General features: G+C 45.0%; 1 protein-coding gene across 3 annotated transcripts in view; it reads right to left on the bottom strand.

Annotated features, from left to right (window-relative positions):
- DGCR2 (DiGeorge syndrome critical region gene 2) overlaps positions 1–19,604 on the bottom strand; it is a 160,203-nt gene extending 140,599 nt beyond the window's left edge. Inside the window, exon 1 of one of the 3 annotated variants that reach the window (XM_049866964.1) lies at positions 19,248–19,604. In XM_049866964.1, the coding sequence (XP_049722921.1) occupies positions 19,248–19,326 (79 nt within the window). In that variant the 5' untranslated portion in view covers positions 19,327–19,604. The remainder of the gene's footprint in view (positions 1–19,247) is intronic. The other 2 variants (XM_049866962.1, XM_049866963.1) reach the window with 2 other exon arrangements.
- Between the last annotated feature and the right edge of the window lie 558 nt (positions 19,605–20,162).

Below are 20,162 nucleotides of genomic sequence, written 5' to 3'. Positions count from 1 at the left end.
ATGGATCAAAGACCTAAATATAAAATCTAAAATGATAAAGATCATGGAAGAAAAAATAGGGACAATGTTAGGAGCCCTAATACATGGCATAAACAATATTCAAAACATTACTAACGATTTTCTTATGCTCATCCAAAGATTTAACACCAAAAGAATAAAAAGATTACCTACAGACTGGGAAGAAGTTTTTGGCTATGACATTTCCGATCAGCGCCTGATCTCTAAAATCTACATGATATTCCAAAAACTCAACTATAAAAAGACAAATGACCCAATTAAAAAATGGGCAAAAGATATGAACAGATACCTCACTAAGGAAGACATTAAGTAGCTAACAGGTACATGACGAAATGCTCACGATCATTAGCCATTAGAGAAATGTAAATTAAAACTACTATGAGATTTCACCTCACTTCAACAAGGCTGGCATTAAGCAAAAAAAAATACAAAACAATAAATGTTGGAGAGGCTGTGGAGAGACTGCAACACTTACACACTGCTGGTGGGAATGTAAAATGGTATATCCACTTTGGAAATCGATTTGGCGCTTCCTTAAAAAGCTAGAAATAGAACTACCATATGATCCAGCAATCCCACTTTTTGGAATATATTCTAGAGCGATAAGAGCCTTTACACAAACAGATACATGCACATCCATGTTCACTGCAGCACTCTTTACAATGGCAAAAAGATGGAAGCAACCAAGGTGCCCACCAATGGATGAAGAGAAAAATAAATTATGGTATATTCACACAATGGAATACTAAGCATCGATAAAGAACAGTGATGTATCTGTGAATCATTTCATAACATGGAGAAATCTGGAAGGTATTATGTTGAGTGAAATTAGTCAGCTGCAAAAGGACAAATACTGTATGAAACCACTATTCTAAGAACTGGAGAAACAGTTTAAATAGAGAAGAAAATACTCTTTGATAGTTATGAGAGGGGGAGGGAGGGGGGTAGGAGGTGGTATTCACTAACTAGACAGTAGATAAGGACTACTTTAGGCGATGGAAAAGACAACACACAATACAGGGGAGGTCAGCACAACCAGACTAAACCAAAAGCAAAGAAGTTTCCTTAATAAACTGAATGCTTCAAAGGCCAGTGTAGCAGAGGCGGGGGTTTGGGGACCATGGTTTCAGGGGACATCTAAGTCAATTGGCATAATAAAATCTGTTAAGAAAACATTCTGCATCCCACTTCAGAGTGGCAACTGGGGTCTTAAAGGCTAACAAGTGGCCATCTAAGATGCATCAATTGGTCTCAACCCTCCTGGATCAAAGGAGAATGAAGAACACCAAGGACACAAGGTCACAAGGTAATTACGAGCCCAAGAGACAGAAAGGGCCACATAAACCAGAGACTACATCAGCCTGAGACCAGAAGAGCTAGTTGGTGCCCGACTACAACGGATGACTGCCCTGACAGGGAATGCAACAGAAAACCCCTGAGGGAGCAGGAGAGCAGTGGGATGCAGACCCCAAATTCTCATAAAAAGACCAGACATAATGGTCTGACTGAGACTAGAAGGACCCCGGCGGTCAGGGCCCCCAGGTCTTCTGTTGACCCAGGACAGGAACCATTTCCAAGGCCAACTGTTCAGACAGGGATGGGACTGGACAATGGGTTGGAGAGGGATGCTGGTGAGGAGTGAGCTTCTTGGATCAGGTGGACACTTGAGACTATGTTGGCATCTCCTCCCTGGAGGGGAGAGGAGAGGGTAGAGCGGGTTAGAAGCTGGCAAAATGAACACGAAAAGAGAAAATGGAGGGAGGGAGCAAGCTGTCTCTTTAGGAGGAAAGCAATTGGAAATTACGTAGCACGATGTATTTAAGTTTTTGTGTGAGAGACTGACTTCATTTGTCAACTTTTAGTTAAAGCACAATTAAAAAAAAAAAAAAAAAAGTCCAGCAATGAGGCAGTTGCAGTGATCTGACCTGGCAGAAGGCTAGGTGAAGGCCATGGCTGTGGGTGCGGTCACACAAGGTAGTAGAGTTGAAGAAACTTAAATCCCTGCTGTAAGAACCTCAGGTACTATGGGCTGCAGGTGTGAAGTGTCCAGAGGCCTGCTTCATTCCTGCTTTCTCTGTTTCAAGTGTAGCCCTCCTTTCAAGACCATCTGTCATGGATTGAATTGTGCCCTCCCAAAACGTCTGTCAACTTGGCTAGGCCATGATTCCCAGCATTGTTTGATTGTTCACCATCTTGTCACCTGATGTGATTTTCCTATGTGTTGTAAATCCTGCCTCTATGATGTTAATGAGGAAGAATTAGAGGTAGTTATGTTAATGAGGCAGGACCCAGTCTAGAAGATTAGGTTGTGTCTTGAGTCAACCTCTTTTGAAATACAGGAGAGAGAAGGGAGCAGAGAGACATGGGGCCCTTATACCGCCAAGAAAGCACTGACTGGAGCAGAGTGCATCCTTTGGATCTGGGGTCCCTGTGCCTGAGAAGCTCCTCGACCAGGGCAAGACTGATGACAAAGAATCTTCCTCCAGAGCCAACAGAGAGGAAACCTTCTCCTGGAGCTGACTCCCTGAATTTGTACTTCTAGACTCCTAGACCGTGAGAGAATAAACTTCACCTTGTTAAAACCAAAAAAAAAAAAGAACCAATAACCTGAACAGCCTACAGTCATAAAAGAAATTTAACTTCTACTTTAACACGTTTGCATATAAAAATCCAGACTTAAAATCAAACAATAGTTCAGCTTAACTAGCAAAAAATGTCCACCTTGAACATTATGCTCTTTAAAGAACCATCTATTTGGGATCAAAGTGACAACAGCAACTCGGAAGATTAGATAGGAAACTTAGTGGGCAGTGAGTTTATGTTAATGGAGAGTAACAACTCAGCAAAGGAGGGAGGGTAAGAATGGTTGCACAACTGGAAGAATATAATCAATGTCACTGAACTGTACATGTAGAAACAGTTGAACTGGTATATATTTTGCTGTATATATTTTCGACAACGAAAAATAATAATAAAAAAAAAAGTCTAGACTTACTGGACCAGATGAGGCTAGAGGACTCCCAGAGATGATTGCCCTGAGATACTCTTGAATCCTTGAACTGAAATTAGCCCCTGACGTCACGTGTTAGCTAAATAACAGATTGGCTTATCAAACAAAGAATATCACCTGTGAGGACTGTGCTCCTTTAAAAAAAATCTATACAAGACGAAACAGTCAACAATTACTTTAAAACAAAGATGAAAAGGTTAGGGCCAGGGAAACTAGATTATTGGAAATGGAACAACCAGAAAAGGAGTAATGAGAATGTTCATACATTATGAAAAATGTAACCAATGTCACTGAACAATCCATGTAGAAACTGTTGAATGAGAATCTAATCTGCTGTGTAAACTTTGACCGAAAACACTATTAAAATAGTATTAAAAAAAAAAAAAAAAAAACCTTTCACATACCCCCTAGGTGCGAAGACTTAAGCACTTGACCACTAACCAAAAGATTAGAAGTTCGAACCCACCCAGAGGCACCTGGGACGAAAGGCCTGGTGATCTGCTTCTGAAGGGTCACAGCTTAAAAAACCCAACAAAGTGCAGTCCTACTCTGCAACATACGGTAGAGTCACCAAGAGTCAGAATCGGCTGGAGGGAAACTGGTACTGCCAGTGGTATATTCCATAGGAAAGACAAAAAATACAAGTAATAAAATGATCCTGCATAAAACTTTTGCATAAAGTCTCATGCCCAGATGCCTTCACTGGGGAATTCTACCAAGAATTTAATGAAGAAACAATACCAATTCTATACAAACTCTTCCAGAAGCTGTAAAAAAATTACCATTCATAATACCTTCAAAATATATGAAATAGCTATAAATAAATCTAACAAAAGATGTACAAGACCTGTACACTGAAAATTACAAAACACTGCTGAAATTTTTAAAAGATGTGACATACACAGAAATCTATCATGTTCATGAATTGGCAGATTCAATATTGTTAAGATATCGACCCTCCCCAAATTGATCTATAGATTCAATGCAACCCCAATCAAAATCCCAGGAAACACCAAGGTCACACGACAACTGAAGAACCCAAGAGACAGAAAGGGCCACATGAACCAGAGACCTACATTATCCTGAGACCAGAAGAACTAGTTGGTGCCCGGCCACAAACGATGTCTGTCCTGTCAGGGAGCACAACAGACAACTCCTGAGGGAGCAGGAGACCAATGGGATACAGACCCCAAATTCTCATTAAAAGACCACACCTAATGGTATCATTGCGACTAGAGGAACCCCAGAGACAATGCTCCCCAGAACTTCTGATGGCACAGGACAGGAACCATCCCCGAAGACAAATCATCAGGCATCAAAAGGACTGGTCAGTGGAGGGGAGAGAGATGCTGATGAAGAGTGAGCTAATTAAATCAGGTGGACACGGGAGAGTGTGTAGGCAACTCTTGACTGGAGGGGGGATGGGAAGATAGAGAGAGAGGGAAGATGGCAAAATTGGCACGAAACGAGAGACTGTAAGGGCTGACTCAATAGGGGGAGAGCAAGTGGGAGAAGGGAGTAAGATGTATGTAAACCTACATGTGACAGACTGATTGGAATGGTAAATGTTCACTTGAAGCTTAATAAAAATTAAAAAAAAAAAAAAAATCCCAGGAAGCCTTTTTGTAGAAATCTACAAACTGATCCTAAAATTCATAAAGAATGCAAAAGACTCAGAGTAGCCAAACAACTTTGAAAAGGAAGAACAAAGTTGGAGAGCTTATACTACCTAACTTCAAAATTTACTATAAGGGTACAATGATCAAGACAGTGTGGTATAAGCATCAAGACAGACAAGAAGACCAAGATGTAAACAGACCCCTACATACGTGTGGGCAACTGACTTATGACAAAGGTGCAAAGGTAATTCACCGAAGAAACGACATTCCTTTCAATAAATGGTATGGAAAACTGGATACCCATATATGAAACAAACAAAAAAAGAATTTTAACCTATTTGTCCCCCCCACATCTGTCAGTCTGTCATACTGTGGTGGCTTTCATGTTGCTGTGATACTGGAGGCTATGCCACCGGTATTCATACACCAGCAGGGCCGTACATGACCGACAGGTTTCAACTGAGCTTCCAGACTAAGACCAGAAAGAAGGACCCGGCGGTCTACTGCCGAAAAGAATTAGCCAATAAAAACCTTATGAATAGCAGCAGAACATCATCTGATATAGTGCGAGAAGATGAGCCCCTCAGGTTGGAAGGCACTCAAAATATGACTGGAGAAGAGCTGCCTCCTCAAAGGAGAGTCAACCTTAACGATTTGGATGGAGTCAAGCTTTCAGGACCTTCATTTGCTGACCTGGCACAACTCAAAATGAGAAGAAATGGCTAGAAACGTCCATGAAAAACTGGAACATGGAATGTACGAAGTATGAATCTAGGAAAATTGGAAATCATCAGAAATGAAATGGAATGCATAAACACTGATATCCAAGCTGAAATGGACTGGTATTGGTCATACTGAATCAGACAATCATATGATATACCATGCCAGGAATGACAAATTGAAGAGGAATGGCGTTGCATTCATGGTCAAAAAGAACATTTTAAGATCTATCCTGAAAATACAACACTGTCAGTGATCGGATAATATCCATATGCCTACAAGGAAGACCAGTTAATAAAACTACTGTTCAAATTTACACACCAACCACTAAGGCCAAAGATAAAGAAATTCAAGATTTTTACCAACTTCTGCAGTCTGAAACTGATCAAACATGCAATCAGCATGCACTGATAATTACTGGTGATTGGAATGCGAAAGTTGGAGACAAAGAAGAAGGACTGGTAGTTGGGAAATGTGGCCTTGGTGACAGAAATTATGCCCGAGATCCCATGACAGAATTTTGCAAGACCAACAACCTCTTCATTGCAAACACCTTTTTTCACCAACATAAACGGCAGCTATAAGCGTGTACCTCGCCAGATGGAATACACAGGTATCGACCGCACCTGTGGAAAGAGACAATGGAAAAGCTCGATGTCAGTTAGAACAAGGCCGGGGCCAACTGTGGAACAGACCATCATTTGCTCCTATGCAAATTCAAGTTGAAACTGAAGAAAACTAGAACAACTCCACAAGAGTCAAAGCATAACCTTGAGCATATCCCACCTGAATTTAGAGATCATCTCAAGAATAGGTTTGACATGTTGAACACTAATGACCCAAGACCAGATAAGCTGTGCAAGGACATCATACATGAAGAAAGCAATAGGTCATTGAAAAGACAGGAAAGAAAGAAAAGACCAAGATGGACGTCAGAGGAGACTCTGAAACTTGCTCTTGAACTTCCAGCAGCTAAAGCAAAAGGAAGAAATGATGAAGTAAAGGAACTGAACAGAAGATTTCAAAGGGCACCTCGAGAACACTAAGTATTATAACGACCCATGCAAACCCCTGCAGATGGAAAACCAAAAAGGAAGAACACACTCGTCATTTCTCAAGCTGAAAGAATTGAACAAAAAATTCAAGCCTCGAGTTGTAATACTGAAGGATTCTATGGGGAAAATGTTAAACAACTGAGGAAGCATCAAAAGAAGATGGAAGGAATACAGAGTCACTATACCAAAACGATTTGGTCACTGTTTAACCATTTCAAGAGGTAGCATATGAGCAGGAACCAATGGTACTGAAGAAAGAGGTCAAAGTGCACTGAAGGCACTGGTGAAAAACAAGGCTCCAGGAATTGACAGAACACCAGTTGAGATGTTTCAACAAAGGGAAGCAGCACTGGAACTGCTCACTTGTCTATGCCAAGAATTTGGTTAGACAAAGATTTCTTGGATACATACACCAAAAAAAAAGGTTGAGAAATTGCACTTCATCAAAATTAAAAACTTTTGTTCCTCAAAAGACACTTCAATTTCACATGCAAAAGAATTAAGTTGGACCCCTACCTCACACCATATACAAAAATCTCAAACTGAATCAATCTCCACAAAACTCTTGGAAGATGTAGGAGTAAATCTTTAGGACCTTATATTTGGCAATGGATTCTTAGATACAACAGCAAAAGCGTAAGAGCTGGCCAAGAATTTGGAAGACAGCTACCTGGCCAACCAACTGGAAGAGATCCATATTTATGCCTATTCCCAAGAAAGGTGATCCAACCGAACGTGAAAATTCTCAAACAGTATCATTAATATCACATGCAAGCAAAATTTTCCTGAAGATCATTCAAAAGCACCTAAGCAGTATACTGACAGGGAACTGCCAGAAATTCAGGCCAGATTCAGAAGAGGATGTGGAACCATGGATATCACTGCTGATGTCAGATGGATCCTGGCTGAAAGCAGAGAATACCAGAAAGATGTTTACTTATGTTTTATTGACTATGCAAAGGCATTCAACTGTGTGGAACATAACGAATTACGGATAACATTGTGACGAATGAGGATTCCAGAACACTTAATTGTGCTTATGAGGAATCTGTACATAGATCAAGAGACAGTCATTCGGACAAAAAAAGGGGATACTGAGTGGTTTAAAGTCAAGAAAGGTGTGCATCAGGGTTGTATCCTTTCCCCATACCTATTCAATCTGTATGCTGAGCAAATAATCTGAGAAGCTAGACTATATGAAGAAGAATGGGGCATCAGGATTGGAGGAAGACTGATTAACAACCTGCATTATGCAGATGACACAACCTTGCTTGTTGAAAGTGAAGAGGACTTGAAGCCCTTACTGATGAAGATCAATGACCACAACCTTAATTATGGATTAGTCCCTGGAGAAGGACATCATGCTTGGTAAAGAACAGCGTCAACAGAAAAGAGGAAGACCCTCAATGAGATGGACTGACACAATGCCTGCAACAATGGGCTCAAGCATAACAATGATTTTAAGGATGGTGCAGGACTGGGCAGTGTTTCGTTCTGTGGTACACAGGATCGCTATTAGTCGGAATCAACTTGATGGCACCTAATAACAACAACAACATTCAATCTGTATGCTGTGCAAATAATCCTAGAAGCTGGACTATAAGAAGAGGAACCGGGCATCAGGATTAGAGGAAGACTCATTAACAACCTGCATTATGCAGATGACACAACCTTTGTTGCCAGAAGTGAAGAGGACTTGAAGCACTCACTGATGAAGATCAAAGACCACAGCTTTCAGTATGGATTACACCTCAACATAAAGAAAACAAAAATCCTCACAATAGGACCAATAAGGAACATCATGATAAATGGAGAAAAGGTTGAAGTTGTCAAGGATTTCATTTTTCTTGGATCCACAATCAACGCCCAAGGAAGCAGCAGTCAAGAAATCAAAAGATGCATTTCACTGAGCAAATCTGCTGCAAAGGACCTCCCTAAAGTGATGAAAAGCAACGATGTCACCTTGAAGACTAAGGTGTGCCTGACCCAAGCCATGGTGTTTTCAATGGCCTCATATGCATGTGAAAACTGGAAAATAAATAAGGAAGATGAAGAACTGACACCTCTGAATAGCGGTGTTGGCAAAGAATATGGAATATACCTCAGGCTGGCAAAAGAATGAACCAGTCTGTCTTGGAAGAAGTACAGCCAGAATGCTTCTTAGAAGCAAGGATGGTGAGGCTACATCTCACATACCTTGGACATGTTATCAGGATTATCAGTCCCTGGAGAAGGACATCATGCTTGGTGGAGTAGAGGGCCAACAAAAAAGAGGAAGACTCTCAATGAGATAGACTGACACAGTGGCTCCAACAGTGGGCTCAAGCATAACAACTTTGAGGATGGTGCAGGAACAGGCAGTGTTTCGTTCTTTTGTGCACGGGGTTGTTATGAATTGGAGCTGACTCGAAAGCACATAACAACAACAACAATCTATTGTTACTACTTACAGAAATTAACTCAAAATGGATCACAGACCTAAATGTAAAGCCCAAAACTAAAATTTCTAGAAGAAAATCTTCATGACCTTAGGTTAGACAAAGGTTCCTTAGATACATACACCAAAAGCATTATCCACCAAAGAAAAGGTTGAGAAATTGCACTTCATCAAAATTAAAAACTTTTGTTCCTCCAAAGACACTTCAATTTCACATGCAAAAGAATTAAGTTGGACCCCTACTTCACACCGTATACAAAAATCTCAAACTGGATCAATCTCCACAAAACTCTTAGAAGATGTAGGAGTAAATCTTTAGGACCTTATATTTGGCAATGGATTCTTAGATACAACAGCAAAAGCATAAACAATAAAAGAAAAAAAATTGGACTTCATCAAAATAAAAACCTTTTGTGCATCGAGGGCTTTATCAAGAAAGTGAAAAGACAACTTACAAACCAAGAGAAAATATCCGGAAATCATGTATCTGGTAAGAGTTTAATATCCAGAATATATAAAAACCTCCTACAACTCAACAACAAAAAGACAAACACAATTAAAAAATGGGCAAAGAACTTGAATAGAGATTTCTGCAAAGAAGATACAAAAATGGCCAGTAAGCAAATGAAAAAATGCTCAATGTCATTAAACCAAAACCAAACCCAGTGCTGTCGAGTCAATTCTGACTCATAGTGACCCTACAGGACAGAGTAGAACTGCCCCACAGAGTTTCCAAGGAGCGCCTGGCAGATTCGAACTGCCAGCCCTCTGGCTACCAGCCGTAGCACTTAACCACTACGCCACCAGGGTTTCCGCACACCCACTAGAATGGCTGTTATCAAAATTTTTTAAATAAATAAATAACAAGTGCTGTCAAGGATATGGAGAAAGTGGAACCTTCACTCACAGCTGATGGGAATGTAAAATGATCCAGTCACTGTGGAAAACAGTCTGGCAGTTCCTCAAAAATTTAAACACGGAATTACTCAGCAATTCCTCTCCTAGGTATATACCCAAAAGAACTGAAAGCAAGAATTCAGACACGTATCCAGCACTTTCATTGCAGCATTATCACAATAGCCGAAAGGCTGAAACAATCCAAGAGTCCATCAATACATGAATGGATAAACAAAATGCGGTATATAAATACAATGAAATATTGTTCAGCTATAAAAAGAAATAAAGTTCTGATACATGCTACAACGTGCGTGAACCTGGAAAACATTAGCTGAGTCAAATAAGTCAGACACAAAAGGATAAATATTGTATGGTCCCACTTATATGAAATATCTTGGAGCCCTGGTGGCTCAACAGTTAAGAAGTCAAGCTGCTAACCAAAAAGTCAGCAGTTCGTATCTACCAGCTGCTCCTTAGAAACCCTATGAGGCAGTTCTACTCTGTCCTCCAGGATCACTTTGAGTCAGAATCAACTGGAGAGCAATGAGTTTGTTTTTTGATATGAAATATCTAAAATAGCCCAGTGCATAGAGACGAAAGTTTATTAGTCACTACCTGGGGCTGGGGGGAGGGGGAAACAGGAGTTATTGCTTAAGAGGCACTGAGTTTCTGTTCCGGGTGATGAAAAACTTATAGAAATAGTGGTGATGGAAGCACAACATGGTGAATGTGACTAATGTCACATAAAAATGGCTAAAATGGCAAATTTTGCTATATTTTACCTCAATAAAGAGAGAAAATCCCAAGCACATGTTCCATTGTTCCATTAGCCATCAGAGCAATGACATCATCACACATCAAGTAATCACTAGAAAAGGCCACTATATCCTTGTGAAAAATGAGAAAAAAAAAAAAAGGCAAGTAACATCTTGGTATTATTATGAAAGTAGTTCTGACCTCAAAAACCCCTGGAAGAGTCTCAGGGACCCTCCCAGAGACCTCTGGTCACAGTTGGAGAGCTACTGCTTTAGACCACCCAGTGTCTGAGAATTGGAGGATTCATGGTCCTGCAGAAATTCTCTGCAAGTGATTCCTTCTCAGATTCAATCTCTTTTTTGTCAGAAAGGCTTGGCCTCATTTTAAATTACGTAAACTGAGCTGTCTCAAATTACTGTACGAAATTTAGCATGCTGCCTAAATTGTTTGGAATTGATTTCTCAATATTTGCCTACAAAGAAAGAGAGGAAGACAGGATGTGCGGAAGCATACATGTCCAAGATCAAAAGGTTTCCAGCTAAAAAAACACAGGAGAAAATTCTATTCCATCTTTTCCCACTGCCCACAGCCAACTCCAATGAGTCTCTGCCAGAGTTCTCTGAGTTACCTGAGACCCAGCCCTTCACACCTGCAGAAGTGGCCACCATGCCCTGGAGTGTCCCCAGGTACCAGGAAATCACAACTTTCCCAGCAGGCCCATTCCCCAGCTGGGCAGCTCAGCTTCAAGAGATCAGTCATCCTTATGAAGAGTAACTAGCAGCTTCCCAGCCAGTCCTTCCAAAGGGTTCTCATTATGCCCTCTATAGGAGGCATTAATGAGAAAGGGGTATTTTATCAAGCACCACACTTAAACCACTGGCAATAGGGAAAGTATGTGAAAGTAAAGGCCACCTGGGCCCTGCTGTACTAAGTGAATCCAATAGCTTCAAGAAATCAGACACTGGGAAACCCTGGTGGCATGGTGGTTAAGCGCTGCAGCTGCTAACAAAAGGGTTGGAAATTCAAATCTGCCATGCACTCCTTGGCAACTCTGTGGGAGCAGTTCTACTCTGTCCTGTAGGGTCACTATGACTCGACGGCAATGGGTTCGGTTTTGGTTTTGGTAGGACACTGGGATCCGGCCCTAGCACCACATTACTCAGGCTAGTGTGCTCCTTTCTCTGCACACCTTCAATAGGGGACAGAGACCACTGGCAATAACAGAAATAACTAACACACAAAACAGACAGCACCTCTGCTAAGTGGGCCCCTGAGGGGAAATGGTTACCTTCTGTTCTCAGGTAAGAGGGTGAAGAGCTTGGACCTGACACTGTGTCTCAGCAATGAAGCCCAATTAATGCTGCTGTTAACTGGAGGCCTAGACAGTCAAGAAGGGGCTCGAATCAGTCTCAGAGATGGACAGCACCTAAACAACCAGAGACCATGGGGAAGGCCTACAGGCCAACGGGCCCAGCCTGAGCAAGTGCAGCAAAGCAGGAAGGGTGCCGTGCATGCTCTGAGAAATACTGCTCCACTCTGGCTGGAGCCCAGGGAATACGAAGGGCCCAGCAGGAGATGAGACCAAAAGGTACAGAAGGACCGGTAACAGTGGGCTTCACAAGATGAGCTATGGCCCTGGGAATGGATACTGTGAACAATGGAGAAGAGTTTCTCAGTATATCAGTCAGCACCAGGAGACAAAATGGACCTGGTAAGGATGGAACCAGAAGGGAAGGACAAAGCACTACCAAACATTTGTAAGAATCCACATGAAATCATTCTGGAATCCACTGTGAATGGATTACCAACCCCCCTGCCTGCCCTGATTATTCTAAATGTTGTTTGCCATTTTCATAAGATCCAAGGGCCACTCCCAGCCTTCCCCAGCACCCCCTGCAGCAGCACCATCAGCCATATGCTGCCTGTAAGCTCCCAAGCCCTCCTGGAAGGATGTATGGAGAGATCCGCTTTGAAAGAGGCCCCACAGATCTGTCACAAGACAAACCACAGATCTCAGCTTCCAGGTTGCAGTGAGGCCCCAACTCAGCTGTGACACCTGCTCAGCCTCTCTGAGGCTCCATTCCCTCATCTGTAAAATGTGGAGGTGATAATTCTTGCCCTTCCCTGCCCTCCTAACTTTCTGGGTGGTCACAGAACCCAAATGAAAAACCAATAAAAGTGTGGACATTATGCTGAGTGAAATCAGTCAGTTGCAAAAGGACAAATACTGTATGAGACCACTACTACAAGAACTCAAGAAACAGTTTAAACAGAGAAGAAAATATTCTTTGATGGTTACGAGAGGGGGGAGGGAGGGAGGGTGGGAGAAGGGTATTCACTAATTAAATAGTAGATAAGAACTACTTTAGGTGATGGGAAAGATAACACACAATACAGGCGAGGTCAGCACAACTGAACTAAATCAAAAGCAAAGCAGTTTCCTGAATAAACTGAATGCTTCAAAGGCCAGCGTAGCAGGGGCAGGGGTCTGGGGACCATGGTTTCAGGAGATATCTAAGTCAGTTGGCATAATAAAGTCTATTAAGAAAACATTCTCCATCCCACCTTGAAGAGAGGCGTCTGGGGTCTTAAACGCTAGTAAGCGGCCATCTGAGATGCATCAATTACTCTCAACCCTTCTGGATCAAAGGAGAATGAAGAACACCAAGGACACAAGGTAATTAACAGCCCAAGAGACAGAACGGGCCACATAAACCAGAGACTACATCAGCCTGAGACCAGAAGAACTAGATGGTGCCTGGCTACAACCGATGACTGCCCTGACAGGGAACACAACAGAGAACCCCTGAGGGAGCAGGAGAGCAGTGGGATTAAAAAAAAAAAAAAAAAAAATTTTTTTTCCAGACCCCAAATTCTTATAAAAAGACCAGACTTAATGGTCTGACCGAGACTCGATGGACCCCGGTGGTCATGGCCCCCAGACCTTCTGTTGCTCCAGGACAGGAGCCATTCCCAAAACCAGCTCTTCAGACAGGGATTGGACTGGACAATGGGTTGGAGTGGGATGCTGGTGAGGAGGAGTGAGCTTCGTGAGACTATGCTGGCATCTCCTCCCTGGAGGGGAGATGAGAGGGTAGAGGGGGTTAGAAGCTGGCGAAATGGACATGAAAAGAGAGAGTGGAGGGAGGGAGCAGACTGTCTCATTAGGGGGAGAGTAAATGGGAGTACGGGGGAGAGCAATTGGAAGTACGTTAGCAAGGTGTATGTAAGTTTTTGTGTGAGAGACTTGCTTTGATTTATAAACTTTCACTTAAAGCACAATAAAATTTTTTTTGAAAAATCCAGTGGGGGGGTGGGTGGGGGAAGTGTGCCTGGCCATCACAGTTTCACCAATCCCATCACTTTGAAGAGGCAGGTGCTCCAAAAGGGACATCAACTGGGTTCTGACTGGACAGGGCAAGAGGGGCGTGGCCAGTACGGGCAGAGCTTGGCCCTGTCACTATGTCTCAGAAGCAACTCCCAATCGATGCTGCAGAGCCTCACCAGCATTCTCTGGTGGGCAACAGTCAGGGTTGGAGTGGGCAGGACACCAGCATCTGAACTTCCAGCTGCCAGAGCTCAGAGACCGTCTAGCCAGTGATTCTCATACATGAGGGCCCAGGGTTCAAACAGGGAGACTCTCAGGGTTCACAGAAAATTGAAAGGAATGGAAGTTTTATTAGTAAAAGTTAAAGGAAGGCTTAAAACTATTATATTTATTAAAATAAGACATGAGTTTAAAACCACAGAGAAACAAATATTTGGAGACACTCATTTACTCTAGGTCCTGCCTCAAGCTGGCAGCAGCAGAACTGGAACAGGAACCCAGGCTCTGGGCACCAGGTGCTAGGCTCTGTCATCAAAACCCCGACTCCAAAGGCACTGTGGCTGAGTAGGTATCACGTCAGAAACAAGAGTTGCCCCGACAAGGACGCTCTGCCTTCTGATACAGGGCACGCAACCTCCCTCCAGGGCTGGATCCAAACCTACCAATTCTGACCCATCTCCTCTTTGACAAGCCAGAAGGCAGAGGTGCTTTTAGACAGTGTAACATCTCCCTGGTGGCTGGCCAGACAAAGTCCCAAGGGGACCACCAGGGGGCAAACACACCTAACTGGGAGATGTGGCCTGCAGAGCTAAGACATATTCAACACAAAGACACTCCCGCTGTGGTTTAAAAATATGTCCACAAATTCTTTGATAAACCCGTTGCCGTCCAGATTCCGACTCAGAGCAACCCTACAGGACACAGTAGAACTGCCCCATAGGGTTTCCTAGGCTATAATCTTTACGGAAGCAGACTGCCACATCTTTCTCCCAGAGTGGTTTGCGGGTTCAAACCGCTGACCTTCTGGTTAGTAGCCGAGCACTTAATCACTGCGCCACCAGCGCTCCTCAAATTCTTTGATGTTCCTCCCTAAATACCAATAGCTCCTCCCCTCCCCCCTTTACTGTAGCCACCAAACCCATTTCCAAATAGCCCCCAGGGCAGGTGGGGAATCACTGAGCTGGAGTCACACCCCACCCCTATGTCACTGCTCCACACCAGAGGGGAAGAGACATCTGACTGCAGAATCTGGGAGCTGGATCTGAGCGAGATCCACCTGCCCCACACTCTGCAGACGACAGCCAACAGCCTGCAGACGACAGCCAACAGGGAAAAGTGGCTGACCAGCTCTGCTTGTGTCTGTGGATACTGGGGAAGGCTCCTAACACAGGGTGGCACGGCAGTCATTCTCAGATCCGTGAGGGGGCAATCCGGCTGATGCTGGAAAATGCCACACCAGGACAAAATGACAGACAATATCCACACTTTTGTATTTCTCGCTCACAAGTAACAAGCACTTTCTAAATCCAATCGATGACATCCCCATCACCTGTTACCTCTATCCTCAACTGTCCAACCAGGACAGTTTCTTCTTAGGCAGGATGTTTAGGGGAGACGGCCCCGCTTAATTAAGTTATAGTTATCCTAGAAGAGAATGAGGCCCTAAGAAAACAAATCTGCTGCCTTGAGTACTGTGCCATTTTAAGATTTATCTGTACAGAATCGAACTGACAAGAGCAACTCGAAAGATTAGATAGGAACCTTAGGAAGCAGGGAGTTAGCGTTAATAGGGGGAGGAATAACTCGGAAAAGGAGGTTAAGAATGGTTGCACAGCTCAAAAAATGTAATCAATGTCACTGAGTTGTACATGTAGAAATTGTTGAAATGGTGTACGTTCTGCTGTGTGTATTCTCAACAACAACAAAAAATGGATCTGACCCTAGAAGATGACAGAAGAGAAGAGAGGTAGACTCACCAAGCATTTCTATTAAGTCACTGACACCTTCAAGAAAAGCACAGCAAGACCAGACTTAATGGTCTGACTGAGACTAGAGGGACCCCAGTGGTCATAGTCCCGAGACCTCCTGTTAGCCCAAGACAGGAACCATTCATTTCCAAAGCCAACTCTTCAGACAGGGATTGGGCTGGACAATGGGATAGAAAATGATACTGGTGAAGAATGAGCTTCTTGGATGAAGTAGACACGTGAGACTATGTTGGCATCTCCTATCTGGAGGGGAGATGAGAGGGCAGACTGGATCAGAAGCTAGCCAAGTGGACATGAAAAGAGACAGTGATGGGAAGGAGTATGCTGTCTTATTAGGGGGAGAGCAATTAGGAGTATACAGCAAAGTGTATATAAATTTTTGTATCAGAGACTGACTTCATTTGTAAACTTTCAATGAAAGCACAATAGAAAAGAAAAGAAAAGCACAGCAACCTGCAAGCAGTCTATATTTTATGGTGAGGGGAATAAGACCAGGGCAAAAGAGGGTGGGGCAGAAGTAGAGTAACAGCTATACCGCATGTGATGTAATATCTACCAGCAGTTTCATCCAACGCTCATACCACATTTTAATCAGAGGCATGATGTGGTATTTGGACGAGAAGGCCAGCTGACCTCAAGAGAAACAACAGCCATAGCAAAATCAGATTTCTGAGTGCACATTTTGTGTGCACTCAAGTGCACAGGCAGTATTCAAATGGTTAAAATACATTTTTATTAATTTATTTTATTTGTATTTACAGACAACATGATTCCAGAGATTCCACAAGAAAGCAACTGGACGTAATAGAATTCAGCAAAGTAGCAGGGTACAAGATCAACACAAAAATAAGCCGAGTTCTCTTACGCTAGCAAGAAACTCCAAAATCAAGAAAAAAATACCATTTACAATAACCCTGAAATGATAAAATACCTAGGAATAAACATAACCAGGAATGTAAGGGATCTACACAACGAAAACTATAAAATACCACTGCAAGAAACTAAAAGCGACAGAAGAACATTCCATGCTCATGGATTGGAAGACTTAGACTTAACATAGTGAAAATGTCAACACAACTCACACTCAAGTATGGTTGTAAGCCAAGACCCCTGATAAAAAGAATCCAGGCTATGACCAGAAAAGCATTTCCACCCCCTAGCACCAGCACGGCGGACCCTGCCTGGCACTCTGAGGAAGGACACAGGGTAAGCATGTGAAGGGACACACACAGCACACAAGAGAAACATCTGACCAGAGGGAGACCCACCCTCATTGCCAACTGGAGCCAGGGTTTTCCAGGGCCATTCAAGATACCCCCAGGGGCTCCTGCAAAGTTCTGATTTGGAGGGACATGGAATTAAAGGGTTACTACGCTCCCCCACCAGAACTACTCCCCCCAACTCAGACCTAAGTGTGAGGTCTCCCAGGAAGTCTGCTTCCCCAAGTACAAATGGCTGGTCCCTGCTTGACCGGCCTCAGAGCTCCCATACTAGTGGGGCTTACCACACAGTAGTGAAAATGTTGATTTACACCTGGTCTCTGCTTCCACACCCAACCAGAAACCAAACCTGTTGCAGTCCAGTTGATTCTGACTCATAGCGACCCCATAGAACAGAGTAGAACCGCTCCACAGGGTTTCCACGGAGCGCCTGGTGGATTTACACTGCTGACTTTTTGGTTAGCAGCCATAGCTCTTAACCACTATGCCACAGGTTTCCGCTTCCACACCAGGTACTCCTATATGGAGCAGTTGTTTTCTCTTCTCCATCGTTTGAGTATTCCTAACGCTGGGCATGCAGCGAGCACTAACAGATACCTTCTAAATTGCTGCTGGCTGGCTGACAATTCTGTGGACAGAATGGTAAGGCAAAAGCAGCCTGGGACATTGGTCACCAGTACCAGTCAGGCAAGAGATGCTAGACCTGGAATCAGTGGACCCCAAAAAAGACAGGTACCTTTACCTCTCAAGCCCAGTGACCCAATCTGCCAACCTGGGGCCTGATTACTGGGACCCAAGACATGACGACCTTCACTTCTCCACAGGTTTATACATGCAGTGAGCAATTAATCACAAGAACCCACACAGCCCATATCGTAACCTCCCTCCACAGGTGCCTCTGTCCTGGCTTCCGTTCCCCCCAAGACACACTCACAACCAGTCATCTCGCCACCCAGAAAGCAGTGAGCAACCAGCTCTACTAGTGGAACAAGAAAAGGATCACTGAAGACTCTGGGTTGAGCATGGGCCCATGGCCTTGGCTACCATGTAGACACTGGGGAGGAGGCAGAGCATTCCATGCAAATGGCAAAGACAAAAAGCCCAGAGGTGCAGGAGTGGCAAAAACCCTTCCCCCTCCCCCCCCTCCCACGGCTCTACACACTAGAAGATGGTGGACACTTATGCCTTCAAGGGCCCCTTCCTCCATGGAAATAGTAAGAACTATACTTTTTGGTATAAAGATGAATGTGTTAGTACATATATTCAAAAAATTTTGTTCGACCAAAAATTAGTTTTTTCCTTCTGACTTAAAACGTTTTTGAGGGCCTCTAAAGCATTGTGGTTCCCAAGCTAGCACTGTGTCTCCTAGATCACTTAGTCCTGCATGTGCGGGATTTGTGTGATTGTCTTAGAACAGTTCAAGAAGGAGGGGTACATCAGGAACAGGAGAGAAAATTTATCAGGAGCCTTCTGATTCTCCACCACAGACTCATAAAAACACAAGCTCCAGAGAAGTTCCAGAAACATTTAATCATTCGTGGCATAAACTGAGCACACCTAAATGCCTGGCACTGTTCGCGCTCTGGCGACACAGCAGCAATGCAGTCTCCAGAAGCTTGCTTCCTGCACAGGATGCTTCAAGGACTCCTAGTACTTCCTCTGGGCCCGTCTCTGAGCCGAGTACTTCTCAAGCGCAACACCTGAGTGACAATAAGGACACAGCTACCGCTTTATAGCCGAGGAGTTCCTAGGACTGAGACGCCGGCATGAAGCCACTGCCGGGCGGAAGCATATGAAACCAGGTGCCTCCACGAGCTGCGCTCTCGCCCCCACCCCCAAGCCTGACACCAGACGCTGGACCCGCAAGGAGGGAATGCTTAAGAGTTGCAGCTCCTCGTCTAAAGGACTCCCAGGCCCCAGAAGTAAAGTCGAGTCATGCAAATCATTCCCGCTTTCATCAATCTCAAAGCACGCAGCTCTCAATAAACGTGGATCCGAAGGGAACATCCCCCGAGAACAAATTTCCACGATGTATAAGGCGTCTGGACCCAGGTAAAACTCACAGCTCGGTACCGGGAGTGGGGCGCGTGGCTGCCCGAGACCCAGGCCTCGGCCGGCCCCTTCCCGTTGGAAGGAGATCCCGGGAAGACCCTGGCCGCGCCGCCGCACCCCCCACACCGCCCCCACCGCGCCGCGCACCTGGCCGCAGCGGCTCGGTGACGGTGAGCACGAGCAGGAAAAGCAGGAGGAAGGCACCGCTGTCTGCCTTGGGCACCATTTATCCTCCGTTCATTGTCCCCGGGGCGGCCGCGTGACCCCGCGGGGAGGCCGGACTGGGCCGGGCTGAGGGGCTGGGCGCCAGGGACGGACGCGGAAAGGCAGCGTGAGAGGGCTCCGCTGGGCTGCGGCTGCGCTAGGCCGCCAGCTCGCGGGCACACTAGTTCTTAGCCTCTGGCTCCGACTCCGGCTCCGGCTCCACACAAGATGGCGGCCGTCCTGTTCGGCGCCGCGCTGCGCCGCCCCGCCTCGCCTCCCGCCGCGACGCCGGCGTGGGCCAATGGACACAGGGGCGGGGCGGGGACCGCGTTCCCAACCGCTTGAGGACCATTGGCTCAGGGGGCGGGGCCTGGGTGGAGGGCGGAGCCTGAGCGGCAGTGGCTCGGCAGGAGGGGCCTAAGGGAAAGACGGTGGGGGCGGGGACTAAGGGGCGTGCCCGAACGGAAGGGGCAGGACTACAGGGAGAGTAGCATACTATTAGCGAAGCAGACAGGTGGGACTCGGGGGCGGGACCTGAGCAGCAGAGCCTCCCAAGAGCTTCCGGTCCCAAGGCACAGGGGAGGGGCAGCGAGAGCAGGACCACAATGACGGGCACAGAAAGGGGCGGGACACAGAGGGGTGGGGCCGCGGGGCCTGTGGGCAAAGGACACGGTGGCCCGCGGGCGTGTCCACCAGGCAGAGCGTAAAGGGAAAGGGGCGGGACGCGGAGGGAGTCACGAGGGCGGTGGATGAACAGGGACCCTGGGACGGGAAGATCTTCGCACCTTGCACACCTGCAGGTCCAGTCAGCAGCCCAAGGGTGCGCCCTAAACCAAAAAATCCGTTACCATCAGGTCG

The sequence above is a fragment of the Elephas maximus genome, chromosome 22 (genome assembly GCF_024166365.1).
Source record: "Elephas maximus indicus isolate mEleMax1 chromosome 22, mEleMax1 primary haplotype, whole genome shotgun sequence".
Taxonomy (NCBI): domain Eukaryota; kingdom Metazoa; phylum Chordata; class Mammalia; order Proboscidea; family Elephantidae; genus Elephas; species Elephas maximus.
Note: the sequence above shows the minus strand (reverse complement) of the source record. Positions and strands in the feature narration are given on the sequence as shown.